The sequence below is a fragment of the Saccostrea cucullata genome, unplaced genomic scaffold, assembly GCF_032062105.1.
Source record: "Saccostrea cucullata isolate Sc308-1 unplaced genomic scaffold, CSIRO_AGI_Scuc_v1 ctg10555, whole genome shotgun sequence".
In the NCBI taxonomy this organism is placed as follows: Eukaryota; Metazoa; Mollusca; class Bivalvia; order Ostreida; family Ostreidae; genus Saccostrea; species Saccostrea cuccullata.
Genome location: NW_026936100.1, coordinates 19,449 through 39,017, shown reverse-complemented (window position 1 = coordinate 39,017; position 19,569 = coordinate 19,449). Strand labels below are relative to the sequence as shown.

The 19,569-nt window shown below is 33.7% G+C and overlaps 1 protein-coding gene across 1 annotated transcript in view; it reads left to right on the top strand.

The window, feature by feature from the left end:
- LOC134244748 (uncharacterized) overlaps positions 1–18,780 on the top strand; it is a gene marked incomplete at its 5' end in the record, with an annotated part of 48,216 nt that extends 29,436 nt beyond the window's left edge. Inside the window, 2 exons of the mRNA XM_062726997.1 lie at positions 15,371–16,591; positions 16,991–18,780. Of these exons, the coding sequence (XP_062582981.1) occupies positions 15,371–16,591; positions 16,991–17,671 (1,902 nt within the window). The remainder of the gene's footprint in view (positions 1–15,370; positions 16,592–16,990) is intronic.
- Positions 18,781–19,569: the final 789 nt, after the last annotated feature.

Genomic DNA, 19,569 nt, shown 5'->3' with positions numbered 1-19,569 from the left:
ATAGGGAAAATTTGAAAATCTCAAATAATTTTTCAGGAAATGCGATTTGAACTACCTTCTGCATATTTTTGAATTGATAATTGATCAAGAAATACATATTAGGAATAAAAATCATAGGTATCCAGGCTTTTAAAGAAAACTGCATGAATTTTACACTTATTTGGACTTTACTTTCTACTACTTATTTCCATTGTTTCATAATGCATAGTGTATGAAGTGTTTCCTTTGAAAGAAAACACCGTAAATCACTTCTAATTTCAAATCATGCTTATAAACATTGGTAACTAAGGTTAAATTAAAAGAAATTTGTTTTTTTTTTTAAATATGCAAGTTTTACTTAATTTTATGAGGTACAAATGTCAACTTTTTTAATACCGTTTGTTAAAACTTTAAGGAACATTGAATCACACGTACAGGCATAAAATGAAAATTGTTGCATGAAAAAATTTCAATTTCAAGCTTTATTTTAAGACTTTTTGAATTAAATTAAAAATTAAAGAGTTATCCTTCCTGGCTGAGGATCGTATATCCTTAAATAGGAATTCCTTAAAAATAAAGTGATCTTTTTTTTTAATCTCGAATCGTCTACTTTTAATTACGAAAAAAGAAAAAAATGATTCATAATCTTCTGTTTTTTGTGATGATTAAAAGAATGTTTTTATAATTAAAAATTAATTAAAAATGAAAAATAAATGAATTAATTTAGACAAAACTTCATAGAAATACTTATTAATAATTTATCATACATAAATATCTAATAATATTTTAAGAAAAAATCATTTGTGTTTACTTATTTAAAAGAGTTTGAAAATGTTGCATAAAAAGGGGATAATAATTTGTAAATTCTCAATCAATACTATTGAATAATTTGGAAAAAATAAAATTAAAGGTACAATAAAAAATATTTTTCTTAAATCTTAATTTTATCTATTTATATTTTTTTTATATATATCTTTTTTTTTATTCAGTACATTTGGAAAATAAAAAAAAACTTATTTAATATAAAATTGAATGAATATATCTGATTTATGAAATATTGCTTATCCAGGTAAACACAGGTAAGTCTATCTGTACCCCTTAGAGGGCACCTTAATTGAGTGTGATAATTACTTGTTGTTTTTTCCGGGAACACACCCTAAGAGATTTGGTTTGAAATATAATAAGAAAAGAAATATTGAAAATTTAAATTTAAATCATCTTTTGAACCTCATTTTCAAGCATATTATAGGTTTTAATGTTATTTTTTGGAGTTGAACTATGTTCAATCTCCCTTGGTCATCACACAATTAACATGTGCAGTAATTTGTGTTGATTATATAGAGCCGAAAGCGAGGCTACTGTGTCGACCGATTTACTCCGATGATATTCAACAGAAAACATGCATAAACGACCTCCACAAATAGTTCATGTCATTTTCTCCTGAATTGATCTTATCTTTATAATTTGAAATGTAAGTAAATGTAATGATGAAGTAATCTTATTATACCCCCTGCTTGAAAAGTGGGAGGGTATATAGTAATCAGGATTTCCTTCCATCTGTTTGTACGTCCGTCCGTCTGTTACGCTTTATTCCTTATCCACAACTCCTCTTATACTACTGAGTGAATTTTATTGAAACTTTCACAGAATCTTTAGTACATATTGCCATTGTGCACATCCTATTTTACTGTTTTATTCGACACTTATTTTAGGTTTCCCATAGCAAAACATGGACATTGCCATTATATGTTTACCTATGACGTCACATATAGAAACTTCTGGATAACATTTGATCGGAAGAGTTATTCCTCCTTACACATTACCGTAAAACAATATATAGCAACACATGGACATTATGGGAGGCGGGGGGTATCATTTAGTGAGGTAATTGCTCACAGTACCTCTAGTTTTGAATATTAGATTTCGTTCAAAGTAAAACTAAATTATAAAGAACCTCAAAAGTTTTTTTCGTAATGGAACTCATGTTTAGTGTTGCATCATCTATAAACACTGAAAGAGATACGAATGACAACTCTACATACTGACGGCAAGTGGTAAATCTAGTCTTCCTGACGTCCGACTCCTGGCGGTCCCGGATTTAGGATTTTTAGCAATTTCTTTTTTACCGGTGCACAGAATTTATCCAAACTTTTCATGAATATTTTCTTGGTTTAAATGAAGTCATTCATTCATAAAAACTTTAGGAAACGTGTATTTATTACCAAATTAGCAGTATCACCTGCCAAAAAGCGGTAAATCTAGTACTCTGTTACAAATAATAAAACCAAAAACTGACACTGATTTTTTTTAGTAGAATCGCAATTAAAAACAACAAAATGAAGTCATACATGTATATCTTTTTATGCCCCGCCATGAATATGGCCGGGGCATATAGTGTTTGTCTTGTCCGTCTTCCGTCCTTCTGTCCTTCCATCCTTCCATCCTTCTGTCCTTCCGTCCTTCTGTCACACTTTGCGTTTAGCTCTGTTCAAAGCTAGGTTTCAAAGAAACTATCCAAGATATTTTCATCAAAATTCATATGCTGATAGATATTGATGAGAGCTATGCAACTGCATCAACATTTTTTGACCTTGACCTTTCCTTTGACCGTTACCTCACTTTTCTTAAATTAGTGTTTAGCTCAGTTTTAAACATACTATTCAAGATGGTGTTATCAAACTTCACATGTTGATACAAACTTGCATGGATGATGCATCTCAGGATGAACATTACCAGACTTGCTTCAGATGCTGGATCTGACCTTTATTTTGATTCCCAAGTAACTATAAACCCAACCTAAACCAAACTTGCATGGATGATGCATCTAGAGATGGACACTACTAGACTTGCTTTGGATGCTGGATCTGACCTATATTTTGATTCCCAAGTTACTATAAGCCTTACCTGAACCAGACTTGCATGGATGATGCATCTAGGGATGTACACTACCAGACTTGCTTCGGATGCTGGATCTGACCTATATTTTCCAAACAAGAAATTCACATGCATCACCATTCAAGATATTCTGATCAAATTTTACACCCATACAAATTTTCATGTTGCTTAACTAATATATACTAGGCAGGGCAGTCATGTCCTTTGGACATATTTCTAGTTTTTAGATAAGAGGAAAACCTCATTTACATACCAGATAATTTGTATGCACACAGACTCTCACATATACCATTGTTTTTATGTTTGGTCATTTTTTGATTTTTGATATTTGTTTTTAGCTCGGTATTGCTTTTTAGCTCACCTGAGCCGAAGGCTCAAGTGAGCTTTTCTGATGACATTTTGTCCGTCTTCCGTCCGTCCGTCTGTAAACTTTTTACATTTTCGACTTCTTCTCAAGAACCAATGGGCCAATTTTAACCAAACTTGGTACAAAGCATCCTTAGGTAAAGAAGAGTTTAAATTCTTAAAATGAAGGGCAAAGTCCCCTTACAAGGGGAGATAATCAAGAAAAGAGAAAAATATGGTGGGATCATTAAAAAATCTTCTTCTCAAGAACCACTGGGCTAGGAAAGCTGAAACTTATGTGGAAGCATCCTTGGGTAGTGTAGATAATAAATTGTTAAAATCATGGCCCCGGGGATATGGCGGGGCCACAATAGAGAATCCAAGTTTTACATAGAAATGAATAGAACACATCTTTAAAAATCTTCTTCTCAAGAACCACTGGGCCAGAAAAGCTGAAACTCTTATGGAAGTTTCCTGATGTAGCGTAGATTCTAAATTGCTAAAATAATGACCCCGGGGGTAGGATGAGGCCTCAAGATCCAAGAATCAGTGGGCCAGGAAAACTGAAACCTATGTCGAAGCATCCTGGGGTAGTGTATATTCTAAATGATCAAAATCAAGATTGGGGGGGGGGGGGGTAGGGACCACAATAGATGTAAGAAGAGGGAAAATCTGGTAAAGAACTTTATCACTAAAGTTACTCAGGTGAGCGATGTGGCCCATGGGCCTCTTGTTTCTTCACAATATTAAAAAAATTAAGTTTAAGTTCTGACCTACACTATGTATAATGTTGACTTCATTATAATTGAAATACATTTATATTCACAGAGAAGTTTTATATAACAAACCTGTTAGCTCTTAAAAGAATGCTGTGTGAAAATCCACATTTTTTCAAAATTGATATTATTCCTGTGAAACTGAAATTTTCATAACACATGGGTAAAGGTGCCAAGGAAAAATATATTACAAATTTGAAGATGAATTAGGTACTGTGAGCAGTTAATTGTATTATAAACGATCAACCGCCTCTAATATGAATATAATGGCAGTGTCCATGGTTTGCAATGGGAAACCCAAAATATGTGTAGGATGAAAAAGAAATAGAAGGTGCACAGCGGCAACATGTAATAAATATTCTATGATTTCATTCAGTGGTGTTAGAGGAGTTGCGGATAAGGGATGGGTATACCTAAAGTGTAACAAACAGATGGACGGACATCCCCATTAATAAATACCCTCCCGCTTTTCAAGCAGGGGGTATTAAAAGGACTAATGTAGGCAGGCAAGCATTACGACCCATGCATTTTTTTGCTATTCAATGTCTGTGAATGTCTTTCTTAAGATTGTTGCAACACAAAAAAACTGAAACAGTTGTCTGTATTTGAAATAATAATATTATTCATTCACTTAACGGAAGCCGAAGGCTCAAGTGAGCTTTCCTGATCACATTTTGTCTGTCGTCCGTCCGTAATATAGATATTATATTGTTAAAATCATGACCCCTGGGGGTAGGGCGGATCCACAATAGGGAATCCAAGTTTTACATGGAAACGTATAGAACAAATCTTTAAAAATCTTCTTCTCAAGAACCACTGGCCCAGGAAAGTAAAACTAATATGTGGAAGCATACTTGGGTAGTATAGATATTAAATTGTTAAAATCCTGACCCCTTGGGTAGGACGGGGCCACAATAGGGAATTCTAAGTTTTACATAGAAATGTATAGAACAATTCTTTAAAAATCTTCTTCTCAAGAACAACTGGGCCAGGAAAGCTGAAATTTATGTGGAAGCATCCTTTGGAAGTGTAGATTCTATTAAAGTATTAAAATCATAAAAGGGAAGGGGGTAGGGGGCACAATAGGTATAGCAAGAGGGGAAATCTGGTAAAGAACTGAATCACCCAAGTTACTCAGGTGAGCGATGTGGCCCATGGGCCTCTTGTTTTATTTCTGTTTTTCTTCGTCTTAATTCTGATCGGGATCGGTATTCATCTACCATTCTAGTGTTATAAAATTTAGAATAATCATCATAATAATTTTATGATTCAATTAGTATTTTATTAATTCAACATTCAATTAAATGAATCAAGCAGTAGTGAATTGCTATGTAAATGATTGTTAAATGTTTGATTGTAAATTTGTTTTGCTTCCCAACTTCTTAAGGCACAGCAGGGTTCTGTCTGGGAGGGGGAGCTTGCGAGCCAGCATCTCTATTAATCTCCAATTTGTAACTGTCATTTTGGGATGACCTGGTATAAAAGGGGGGTCAATTTCTATAATTAGCTGTAGACTTGTTGGTTTTGAAGATGTCAGAGGAGCAATTGAGACGAGCGCGTGGAGATCTGGTAATTAATTAATTAATTGCTTTGGTTTTCTTTGGGATTTAACAATTGACACCAATTATTTCACCGAGATCTCTGGTAAATTAATTGAAGATCAGTAGTTTTCGGTGAAATTATATTGTGTTAGCTAAAATATTTAAACAGCTACACATCCCATATTGTATTCTATTTACTTAGGAAATTATTTCAAGTTTCACCTAAATTATTTGAACGGTGTAACTACTTGGTGAATCTTAATCTCGGTGAATCAACACCGAACTCCACCGAAATATTTACCAAGGTGCGAGTTCTGGTGTTCGGTAAAAATCAATTCTTGAGTATAATAAAGTCATTTATTAACCTTAAATTTATCATTATTCAAGGGATATTGGTAAGTAATTGGGTTATTAAAGAAGTTGGGATTAAAATGTGTTCATTTTAATTTTGCATGCTTATATATTCATGTTTACATAAATAAATTGTAGAATAGAATTTGATTTATTTCTTAAAGAAAAGTAATTAAAAGGTTTATAAGTTTACACAAGGATTTAATATTACACTGGGATTTATAACTTTGGGATCTACCAAGTTCAGTGAAGTGTTGTGTAACAGTGTGTGATTCAATTTGGAATATATGATATTTTTCATAATAAAAATCAACGTTCCCTATAAAAATTGTGTTGACGAGTTCGCCTCGCTAGTTTCGTTTTAAGTCCTGCGAAAGTCAACATGATTTTGACAGCTGAAAAGATGGTAATACATGCGTATATATTTTAAACAAAGGTCATTGGTTGAAAAAGATTGGTGATGATGTGAAGTAAGAGATATTTGAACCTTTACTATGACTTTTATTTGGGTATTGAAGATAAAATTACACCGATTGACCAGGTCAATAAAAAATCTGCAAAATTGAAAAAATAAAAAGTATAAAATAAAAGCTGCCCGCCTGTCTTGATTTTTGAAAAAAATTGGATGAGGATCTAGCAATTTATTTATTATGGCCTTTCCAAGTAATTATAAGCCCTTCCTGGACTAACTTGCATAGATGATGCATCTAGGGATGGACACCACCAAACCTGTTTGTGATGCTGGATCTGACTTACATTTTTTGATGAGTGACCAAATTCATGTTTTTTGAGCAGGTCTATTCCCAAGAAACTTTATGCCCTACCTGGATAAAACTTGCAAGGATGAAGCATCTAGGGATGGCCACTACCAGACTTGCTTTCGATGACCCCCGTGGGTTGGACGGGGCCATAATTTGAAATCCAAGTTTTACATTGAAATATCCATGTATGTAGGAAAAAACTTTTAAAATCTTCTCAAGAACCACTGGGTCAGGAAAGCTGAAACGTATGTGAAAGCATCATTGGGTGGTGTAGATTTTAAATTTTCCAAATTATGACTGTCATTGACCCGTGGGGTAGGGTGGGGTCAAAAAACCTTATTTCAAGGGGGGAAATCTGGTAATTTTTAGAACAGCATGGTCAAAGCTACTCAGGTGAGGGATGTGGCCCATGAGCCTCTTGTTTAATAAAAATTTTCTTTCCACTTGGGATTTTAGCAACAGCAAATCAAAAGCATTTCGCCATAAATGTGTAGCATGCTGGATAAGCTATCTGATTAGATACAGAGAATTAGTTTTATGTATAATTCCTGTCACACTGAGGATTAACAATGAACATAGGAGGGTTGATCCAAAAGTAATGTCACACCCTTGATAAAATTGCTATTAATCGACGTTAAGCAACAAAATTATACATGATGGAAGCTTTATTTATTTGAAATCTGCATGCAGACCTGAAAAATTCAAAGGAATATGATGTATACTTTCCAAAATATCAGATTTTAAACGATGTGCATTTATGGTAGTCGCCACACCTACATATAACGTCATATGACAGATACGCACCGTCATACTTTTAAGTGTTTCCCCTTTGTTCATTGAAAATATTTGTGATTCGCAAAATTCTCACCAATTCCACTTTCTTTTAGAATTTTTGGTACCATTATACACTCACTCTTTTCATAATTAAGCCCTCTGTCAATTTATTTTGAACAGGAGCACAAGACAAACTTAAATATTCACATGTGACATGTGAATATTTAAGTTTGTCTTATTCACATGTGACATGTGAATATTTAAGTACATCTGTCTTTTTTGACAACACCAGACACCATTGAACGTTTCCGTCCGATCTCCTATCTTTCGGTCTTCATGTCCTCTGCTAATCATTCAGTGACCAATCACCTGCCCAAAATTGCTGAAACCATCGATTAAAATGTCTCTTATTAACATTCTTTATTCTGTAAGTCTGATTAATTAACGTAACTGTCGCTTGTGATGATTTCCATATTTTGAAGCAAAAATGCATTACAACTCGTCGAACTGTTTTTCCCCATTTCGACAATCCCTTTGTTCAATTCAGCAGAGTAAAACAACACTCTCTATGATCAAAAATACCATTGACATCATTTAAGGTTAGGGTAAGTGTTAGGGTCAATTTTGAATTTTCAATTAAAGACTAGAAAATGATGAGAATTGTCTTTTTAGGTCACCTGAGTAAACTTAGTTGACCCATTGCTATCCGTTTTCGTCGTTCGTTAACATTTGAACATTTTCAGCTTCTTCTCTGAAACCACTGAACCAATTTCAACCAATTTTGGCATATAACATCATGGGGTGAAGGGGAACAAAAATTGTGCATTTCGTGGTCCCTGTCCCCTGGGGCCTGGGGGGTGGAGCCAAAACCACTAAAATTAGTGCAATCTCTAAAAATCTTCTTCTTTACTCCTGGACATCAAGCAGTCAAACTGTTGGCATGATTGTTATCAGCATGAATCCTCTTCCAAAATTGTAAATTTTAGGGCCCAGGGTCAGGGGTTCTGCTGTTAGGATGGTGCTCTATTGATTATATAGTGAAAATGCATTAATTCTTCGAAAATCTTCTTCTCTGCTCCTGTTCAATAAGCAAATAAACTACCTATATAGTTATGATGTGCAAGGGCTCTTCTTCCAGGATTGTGAATTTCCAGACCCTGGGTTATGGATACTATTGTGGGGGGGGGGGGGGCTCGACTTATATACTGGAAATGAATTATTTAAAATCAGTTCCTTGGTATTAATCAAACATTTTTGATAAGCAAGAGTGCCTTTTCAAAAAGAAATACGCACGCTAACTCTCGATTCCCGCCTACATTTTGGAACCATTTAGTTAAATATAAATAGCAATTTGGTCATAAAATGTTTTAAGATGTTTTAAAAGTATTTTCCGTTTTCCGTTGATTTCTATAGTGAAAAAAGTTTTACAAAAATTATAGAGTTATCTCTCTTTGTTTTCCCAAAGAAGTAATGTTTTATTAAAATCCATATAATTATCTATAAAAAATATTAAAAATCCATCGAATATGTTAACTTTTAAAAATTGACTTGGAGGTAGGCTGGTGAACAATACTATCATTCACAGTTTTTATGCAATATGTGAACCTAGGGTCAGGGGTTCATATGTGGTGGGGGCACTTCTGATTATTGCTGAATATTACTGATTAGTTGAAATGCATTTTTAGATCACCTGAGTAAAATCAGGTGACCTATTGCTATCCGTTTTCGTCCGTTGTCATCCGTCGTGCATCATGCGTTGACATTTGAATATTTTCAGCTTTTTCTCTAAAACAACTGAACCATTTTCAACCCAAATTTGGCATAGAGCATCTATGGGTGAAGGGGAACAAAAATTGTGAATTTCATTGTCCCTGCCCCGTGGGGCCTGGGGGTGAGACAAAAACCACTAAAATTAGTGCAATCTTCAAAAATCTTCTTTACTCCTAGAAATCAAGCCACTGTTAGTATGATTGTAATCAGCAGTAATCAGCATTGATTCCTCTACCACAATTATTAAATTCATGGCCCCAGGGTCAGGGGTTCTAGTACTAGGACGGGGCTAAATAGGTTATATAGTGAAAATGTATTATTTCTTTGAAATTCTTCTTTCCTGCTCCTGGGCATTAAATAAACTAAACAAGTGCAAAGTTGAGTTGAAAATGACTGCCTCTTTCAAAATTGTGAATTTTATGGCCCCAGGGCAAGGGCTTTTAGTGCTAGGGCAGGGCTATATAGATTTTATAGTGAAAATGCAAAAATTCTTTGAACGTCCTCTTTTCTGTGGGTCAGGGTCAGGGGCTCTAATGCTAGGGTTGGGCTATATAGATTCTATAGTAAAAATAATTTATTTCTTTGAAAATCTTTTCTGCTCCTGAGTATTAGGCCAAAAATAAAAATAGTTTTGTTTCCTGCTACCCGACCTACCCTATTTTTTAGCTCTACTGGTCAGAGACCAGAAGAGCTTATGCGATAGTAATGCGTCCGTGGTCCGTCCGTCTATCTGTCTGTCTGTCTGTCCGTCTGTCTGTCTGTAAACAATTTTTCAAAATGCTACACCTCCTACAGTTTTGGTCTGATTTCAGTTTAACTTGGCACACAAGTAGACTACACTAAGATACATAATTCTGTGTATGGGTTTTTGATTTCGATGAACGGTGTTGCCGTGGTGACTAAAAATAGAAATTTCTGTGAAATTCTTTCAAAATGCTACTCCTCCTACAGTTTTGGTCTGATTTCAGTTTAACTTGGCACACAAGTAGACTACACTAAGATACATAATTCTGTCTATGGGTTTTTGATTTCGATGAACGGTGTTGCCGTGGTGACTAAAAATAGAAATTTCTGTGAAATTCTTTCAAAATGCTACTCCTCCTACAGTTTTGGTCTGATTTCAATATAACTTGGCACACAAGTAGACTACACTAAGATACATAATTCTGTATATGGGTTTTTGATTTCGATGAACGGTGTTGCCGTGGTGACTAAAAATAGAAATTTCTGTGAAATTCTTTCAAAATGCTACTCCTCCTACAGTTTTGGTCTGATTTCAATATAACTTGGCACACAAGTAGACTACACTAAGATACATAATTCTGTATATGGGTTTTTGATTTCGATGAACGGTGCTGCCGTGGTTACTAAAAATAGAAATTTCTGTGAAATTCTTTCAAAATGCTACTCCTCCTACAGTTTTGGTCTGATTTCAGTATAACTTGGCACACAAGTAGACTACACTAAGATACATAATTCTGTATATGGGTTTTTGATTTCGATGAACGGTGTTGCCGTGGTGACTAAAAATAGAAATTTCTGTGAAATTCTTTCAAAATGCTACTCCTCCTACAGTTTTGGTCTGATTTCAATATAACTTGGCATACAAGTAGACTACACTAAGATACATAATTCTGTATATGGGTTTTTTAATTTCGATGAACGGTGTTGCCTCGGTGACTAAAAATAGAAATTTCTGTGAAATTCTTTCAAAATGCTACTCCTCCTACAGTTTTGGTCTGATTTCAATATAACTTGGCACACAAGTAGACTACATTAAGATACATAATTCTGTGTATCGGTTTTTGATTTCGATGAACGATGTTGCCGTGGTTACTAAAAATAGAAATTTCTGTGAAATTCTTTCAAAATGCTACTCCTCCTACAGTTTTGGTCTGATTTCAGTATAACTTGGCACACAAGTAGACTACACTAAGAAACATAATTCTGTGTATCGGTTTTTATACGCCCGTCTTAAGACGGGACGTATTATGTTATAGGCTTCATGTCCGTCTGTCTAGCTGTCCATCTGTCTGTCTGTCCATTCGTGTCCGGCTCATAACTTCAATACTATTAAGCATAGGATTATCAAACTTTGTCAATTGATACTTCTTGGGTAGACAATGTGTCGCACACAAAAAGTAGGTCGCTCTGACCTTTAATAAAGATGCTATGGCCAAATATGGAAAAAACCTGTCCGGCTCATAACTAGAAAACTATTAGACCTAGAGCTATCAAACTTGGCAAAAGTATACATCTTAGGTAGAAGGTGTGTCGCGACCTATTTCAAGGTCACTGTGACCTTTAATTTTAGTGAAATTTTTTTAAAAACTAAGTTTTTTAAATTTTAAATTTCATAATCCTTAAAATGTAAAAAATAGAGTTGTATCCTTATTAAAAAGTATTAAATCAAGTAAAAACTTATTTTTTTCATTATATACTTTACAGCAATTTTAAACAAATTTCAATGTTAATGAGAGGAATTCAGTTTGTCCCATGGGCATAATTATCAAGCACTGGTCAAGAAGAATTTTGATAGCAGAAAGTTGCATGTCAAATTAGAGAGAAATTAATGAGTTTAGTGTGAGGAGGTAACTAGTAGAGCATCGTTGTAATCTATATCCCTTGGGTATTGGGCAAATGGACAGCCAGCCAGCCTAGCTGTTAGATTAAAATAGCTCTTGTTGGCTAGCCTAAATTTTAAAATGAATTTGATGAAAAGTAATTAAAACTTATTTGATATTGCATAATAAACTAATAATCTGATATTATATATTAATATTAATTAATTAAAAACTAATTTTATGGGGTGGGGTTGAATTAGCATGCGTAGTTGTCCATACATGTATGTATTAAATATAAAACCTGTCTGGCATTAAATCTAAAAAGAAATCATGGAGTATTTTATATGTTTTAAAAGTGTTTTAGGATAAAAAGTGCAGATCCATTAATATTTAGGGAGTAATGAGTAGACAAGCATCTAGTCAAAGATTAATTAATGAGTTCAATGTAGGAAGGCTATCTGATCAAGTGCTGCCTTATCTGTATCCTTTTGGGATTAGACAGAAGAACTGCTGGTCAGTTTATAGCATATGTCATTTGATGGCCAGCCTTTCTTTTCAAAATTAAGGCCAACATTTTTTTATTTACTGTTTTACGGGAATTTTTTTTCAAAAAATTGAGTCGGGGGGGTCGAAATAAAAATAAAAATAAAAGCTTCAAATTCAAGCAGTCGGTCAGAAAAACAAAAATAAAACGAAAAAATGTAACAATTTTTTTTATTTTTAAATTAAGAGTGGAATTGTTTTATAACCTTAATTTGGCAGAAAAGGGTGTATGCAAAACAATTTTATCAATTTTTTGTTTTTGGTATTCAATAAATAATAAGATTTGAGGATTTATGAGTAGCTATCATATGGCAAGAATATAGTAACGCTTTTCATGGATCAGTTAAATTATTTCACAAGTGAGACTAATTGAAAAAAAAATGTCTGTGTATCTTTTTCAATGCAATCAAAATTAATATACACATAGGTGGATAAACCATATCTTATCTTTCTCTTGAAAACATATTCAAATTGCCTAAGTGCCACAACTTTCAACGTACATGATTGTAGAAAATACACATATTTACTATAAGTATATAGATGTATAAAAGGCAATGACAATTACTTTGTTTACTGCAGAATTTGAATATTTGTTAAAACTTGTTCTTATCCACAACTCAAAAAAAGGTCATATTTGTATGGACGTATCATCTGCAGCTTTTTTTCCCTATTGGTAAAATTTTTTTGGCAAAGAAAGCTGTCATTACTACGCTGATGTACATTAATTTGTTACATAACAAGCAAAATTCCATTTTGAATCGTAATATGTGTGAGTAATATGATATTAACGAGTGAAAGTTGTGACTCGAATTTCCTCAGTCACGCCACTTTCTACAGTGTATGTTCAGTCGTTACATGTAAAATAAAACATGACTGTCATAGAAATAAGTTTCAGAACAATCTTCAAGCCGTATTTCAATGCTTTGAAACAATTGTCAAAGATAATACATACTTAAAACCTCTCAAAACAAGGGGCTGACAGAACCTCAATTTCCACGTGGCCCTATGCACAACATTTAATCACTTTGATTACTGTTTCGTCTATTTTATTCTATCTTTCATTAAAAGTTAATCTGAAATTCATACCTTTTTCTAATAAATGAAAAGTCACTTTTTAAAATGACTGGATCGATTAAAAAATATATTAAATACTACGATTCTGACATTTTGCCGCTAACTGTTATGCTGTGAAGTGACTATCCACGCTTCCCATTCATGTTCATTAGTTTTGTCAACTGTGATTGGATGGATATATTTACCTTAGCCAATGACAATGCTTTTATTTTTTCAGTGACTATAAATAAGCTATGGGTGGGAGAAACAAAAATAAAACTTGAAGAAGAGACTTTTATTTTTATTTCATTTTAGCCCAAATTAGGGTCGGCGCTCCCGTAAAACGGTAAATAAAAAAATGTTGGCCTAATTTGGCATAGATTAAGTTGTTAAGACTAATTTGATATTGTTTATTATGATGTCTGGCATTTGACAAAGTCTAACACAAACAGTATAGAAGTATACCAGTTATGTAATATTTGTTATAATTATGCCTACAGCACAGGGGATGGATAAAGAAATATTTTTTTAAAAAATGGAAAAATCATGGAAATCTTAGAATCAAGGTTGACATGATTTTCATGCACTCTAAACTGTTAAAGATAATTGTGTAATTTTTTGACGGGCGTATCATGCTGATGCGTGGCACTTTATTGATTTCGATGAATGGTGTTGCCATGGTTACTAAAAATTAAAATTTCTGTGAAATTCTTTCAAAATGCTACTCCTCCTACAGTTTTGGTCTGATTTCAATATAACTTGGCACACAAGTAGACTACACTAAGATACATAATTCTGTGTATGGGTTTTTGATTTCGATGAACGGTGTTGCCGTGGTTACCAAAATAGAAATTTCTGTGAAATTATTTCAAAATGCTACTCCAAATACAGTTTTAGTCTGATTATAATATAATGTGGCATGCAAGTAGACTACACTAAGAACATAAAGAGACTTAATCAAGGATCATTATTCTATTTATTGCTGTTGAAAAGTTTCAATTCCCAACTGCTTTTAAGAACTTTTCTCTTCCTTTGTTATAATAACAAACCAGTAGAGCTTCAGTCTCGACAGAGACTTCTGGTTTTAGCACCCGATCCTCAAGTTTTTTTTCTCAATGAAGGGGGGGGGGGGGGGGGGGGGAGGGTTAGGAATTTTTGGAATTTCTATAAGGCCCATGGGCCTCTTGTTTGTTCCCTACCCTGCCTATGGGTATTTAGGAGGCTAAGTAACTAAACTAAGCAATTGCTAAGTTCATAGTTATGATTTGCAATGGTGCCAGCCTCTCAGAATTGTGAATGCTGTAGCATTTATCTTAAATCATGAACCAAATTCTATCATTTGAAAGTTGTTGCATGATTCTCAGGTGACCTATAAGACCCATGGGCCTCTTGTTTAAGAATCTTTCTACCGTTAATGTGTTTGTCTTTTTCATTTTAAGAAAAATACTCTTTAAAACGTGACATTCCGTTGTGACTCCTCCTGTGCGCTATATTTTAAACTTCTATATAATAAAGGCAAATAATCATTATTGAATTAAAATTTCAATGATAATTAGATGATATTTATATTTGTGCATCTTTTGGTATAGTGCATTTGATAATATGACGCCAAATATAAAAGATATGGACACTGTGACATTACTTTTGGATCAACCCACGTACATTTACGATGTCAAAAACAGACTTGTCTTTAAGATAACTAAATTAGCATCGAAAAACATGTCAGTTTTTAAAAAGGCAAGAATTTGGAAAACAAAAAGCTGTAAATATGTAGTACTTTTTCAGAAAAACTACCTTTCGTCTGCTTTACATCTAAAATGAAAATATATACAACAATGGATACCAAATCTACAGTTTTGTTTGTAAACAACTTTTATTATGAACCAATTGTACTGCTGAAATACCTGTAATTCCAGATTTTTCAAACATTAACACATAATATAGCATTACAGTTTTATAATCATAGCACACAATTATGTATAAGAATATCTTCATGCTTACTTTGTTTCCTTCTTCAGGAAATAGAGAAGTATTTTGGGGAGTTTTGGAAAGCTGTACCAGAGGAGGACAGAGATTGGTTAAGTGAATCTCTGAATGATCGGGAATATGCAGTAGGTTTAAAGAAACTTAATGATAATACCAAGGAAAACCTGGAGTCAATGAAAAAGTCCATAGTGGAACTATTCACAGATGAGAAAAATACAAAAGTTGAATTGCCTTCTTCATGGGCTTTAATGGAGCAGTTATTATATGAAGGAGGCTGGAAGGTTTTGTCTCTGAGTGAAATCTGGAAGCTCAACACATCTCTTCCTCATGAATACCAAATTAAAAGTGATGAAGAAATGTCAAAATTTTTAAAATGTTTCCATGACAGTGGCCTTCTTTTGAATTTTGAAGAAGTGGAATTGAAGGAACATGTTATACTAGATATTCAGTGGCTTGCTAATGCTTTCAGTAAAATAATTGCTGATGAAAACCACATCACTAAGGACTGTAAAAGAAAATTAATCAAAGAATGGAAATCATTCAACAAAACGGGGGAACTTAAAGATAAAGTGATAGATGCTTTGTGGAAAGAAGAACCCTCTTACGTGAAACATAAAAGTGAAATTATGCCATACATGGAGAAACTCCAAATGCTGGTACATTTGAATGCAGATGAAGCTGTATCAGAAGATGGCATGTCATGGTATGTCCCATGTATGAACAAAAAGCAGTTTAAAGCTGACTTCCTTGAAGATAAATGGGAATGCTCATCCATTTTGTGCTTCAGATTCACTTCCTTTGCCATGTTTGTTTTCTACAGACTGATAGCATACTGCATAAGTTCTCTTAGGTGGAGTGTTGCAAAAGATGAAGACAATGATGGATGTCCATGTCTTTATCAAACAGCAGCAGTGTTTGATCACAATGAACACACTGTTGTTGTTGGCATATGTAATGATGATATTCAGTTGCAAGTGTTGCGAATCAGACCATTGACTGTAGACAAAGAGGTATCAAATGAAATTGGGGACTCCATTGAAAAAGCCATAGAAAAATTGACAGAAACATTTATTGACACAAAAATATTCCACAGAGGATACAAATGTCAAAACATTATTTGTAATGAGAGGGATCTATCTTTCACCCTTGTAAGTGAGCTCTCCAAAATCAAGGCAGAAGAAACGCAGTGCAAGTGTCAACTTCAGGAGAAACATATGATAAATGTACAGACGACTATGAGTTTTTGGGAAAAGGTAAATATTGTTTAACTTAACTTATCCTAAGTTAGATTAAAAGTATGTAGAATCATCTTGTTTGTCTATCATCCTAGCCTGTTCCTACAATGTTGTCCAAATAAAATCTTAGTAATGGATATTATATCAGGTTTTCTTTCATTTATTTACATGACCTAGAACTATTGACACCCATTTCACTTGAAAGATGCATGATCTGATAAAAAAATGTTATATTTGTAAAATCCCTTTAATCTCACAAAAAGCATCATGACAATTTAAAATTTAACTTACTGAAAAAATCATATATTATGGACTTAATCAGTTTTAATAAAATTGGTACACAATTTTGATCTTTATACTTCTTTATGCATAAATTAACTTATCCATTTTTTAAAAGAAAGTTTAATTTTATTTCAGACAAAAATGAGTGTCTCTAAAACTCCAGTGGCCTCTGGTGGACATGACCTTGAGGGACGATCAAGATTCGCAAAACTTGGAATGGCAACAAACGATGTGTTAAATCAGGCATACAGAGATATACTAGAGATGGAAGTGCCTCCATCCGATATTGAGAAAAAAGCTAAAGCATCACCAGCTTACAAAAGATTGCGTCCAGAGCAAGAACATCTCTTGCTAGATGCTAAGCATTCGGGATATAAGGACTTTGACATTTCATTAACATACATGTTAATCCGAAACATTTGTTCAAAGATCCCTAAGCCAACAAAAGGAAAGTGGGGAGAAGAGCCAGCAGCAGGAGAGGTGACAGTGGGTGACGATATCGAGAGAATTAGGATAATCCGAAACAGTTTGACTGCACATGTGAGTTCAGCCTCCACCCCTCAGACAGAATTCGATGACACCTGGTCGACGATGTCGGATATCTGCCAAAGATTGGAAACTTTCACTGGGAAGAAATACTTGTATAAACTTAATAGCATTTATAAATTGACTTTAAAAGAAGTAGGTGAAGATGCAGTAAAAGCTATCATAGAAAAAATTGCCAAGGATCAGCACGAACAACATGAACTATTAAAGACAGTCGTGTCAGATGTTCAAGAAATAAAGTCTCAAATAATGACATTAAAACGAAATTGAAGACTGGAGGCAACTTTTCAGAAATAATCTTTTTTACTGATAGAATGTTTACAGGACTAGTAAGTAATATTTATAACATCTAGTTGAAGATAGCGGACATCTGCAAAACACTCTGAAGTTTCATTGGTGAAAAGTCTTTGGATAAGGTTAATTATATTCATAAACTGAATATGAGAACTTTGATATTTCCTTTACAAACAAGTTAATAAGAAATATTTGTTCAAAGATTCCTAAACCAACAAAAGGAAAGTGATGAGTAGATCGGGCAACAGGAGAGGTTACAGTGGGTGTTGATATCGAGAGATTAGGTTAAAAGGAACACGTGAGCCCAGACTCAACCCCTCAGACAAAATTCAATAACACTTGGTCGACGATGTCGGATATCTTCAAAAGACGGGGAAGCTTCTCTGGCAAAAAAAAATTTGGATATCCTTAATAGCATTCATAAACTGACTTTAAAAGATGAAAATGCTATTTCAGCTATTATAGAAAAAGTTAACAAAGAAAAACCTGATGTGTCATGTTAAATATGCAAAAAGGTATTGTCAGAAGTTAGCCAGATGTGAAAAAGTTAAAGCAAAATTGATGCTGATAGCCGATGCTGCCAAAATTATACTTTTTATACATCAAACATAGACTTTAACTTTTACGAAATTGAAGATCAGCCTTTATCAGTTGTGTAACAATATAGAAATCATGATTTTATTTTTATTCAGGAAAAATCAAAATGTTAAGATGTATCAACACTATGTGAGAGGAGATGGGTGAACAATAGATGCAGTCGTTTAAAAAAATACACCCATACTGTATACATGGTTATTTTCCCCCCCCCCCCCCCTTGTAATTTTCGTCCTTTTGAACTTGTGAACAATTTTGCCCCGTTTTAAATTCGCCCAGTCATAGTTCTGTTTAAGAAACTATGAGGTGTAATTTGAATTTGCCCCGTTTTAAATTCGCCCAATCAAGGATAGAAAGGGACGAAAATAAAACGTGGGCAAACATTTCCCTGTATATAGTATACACATGTAATTGTAATTGATTCATTACCCTATAATTAAAAAATACACCCATATAGACATGTAATTATATTTGATTCATTACTCTCTAATCATTATTCAGTATATGTTTTGTATTTCTTTTGGATAACCGTTCTGTGTATAGAGTTTCAATTGTTACTCATGTATAGATAGCCTTCAGAGTTGTGCACTGAGGTAATTTAAGGATTTGGTAGATTTACTGCATTTCTAACTTTTAATGGCATGATTTAAAATTTCTTTGTTAAATATATGCTGGATGTGGAACTGTTTATTAATGATAGAAAAGGACAACTTTGTCACAACGTATTCTAGTGAGATTACAATAATCATAGAAAATGGTGCTAAAAATGAAATATATGTGAAAAACTTAGCATTTTATGTGCTTCTTATCAAGCTCTCACTATATATTAGGGAGATTGAAAGGAGGCTATGCAAATATACTTTGAACATATGTAGATAATATCCAAAATAAAGAACAGAGTCAACATTTTTAACGAAACATGAGTTCGGCCTCCAACTCTTAGAATTCAATGACGTGGGCAGCTATCTGCGAAAGATTAAAAAAACTTCATTGGGAAGAAGTACTTGGATAACCTATACCTCACGGCAGGAGTTGGCAGGATAATCATTCATGATTGACATTCATTGCTCAATGGCCCAGAGTGCTGAGTAAAGGTTAAAATTTGAAGACCTTCACTGGCATAATTATGGTTACGTCTCTACATAAGTTAATACTTCTCGAATGGAACGTGATAGACAGTTATTCCTTATATTTCCATTTCATTGTGAAATATACTTAAGGTAGTCCGAACCTCAGGTTTATAAAATTAGCAATTAAGTAATCAAAACTACTCATAGAAG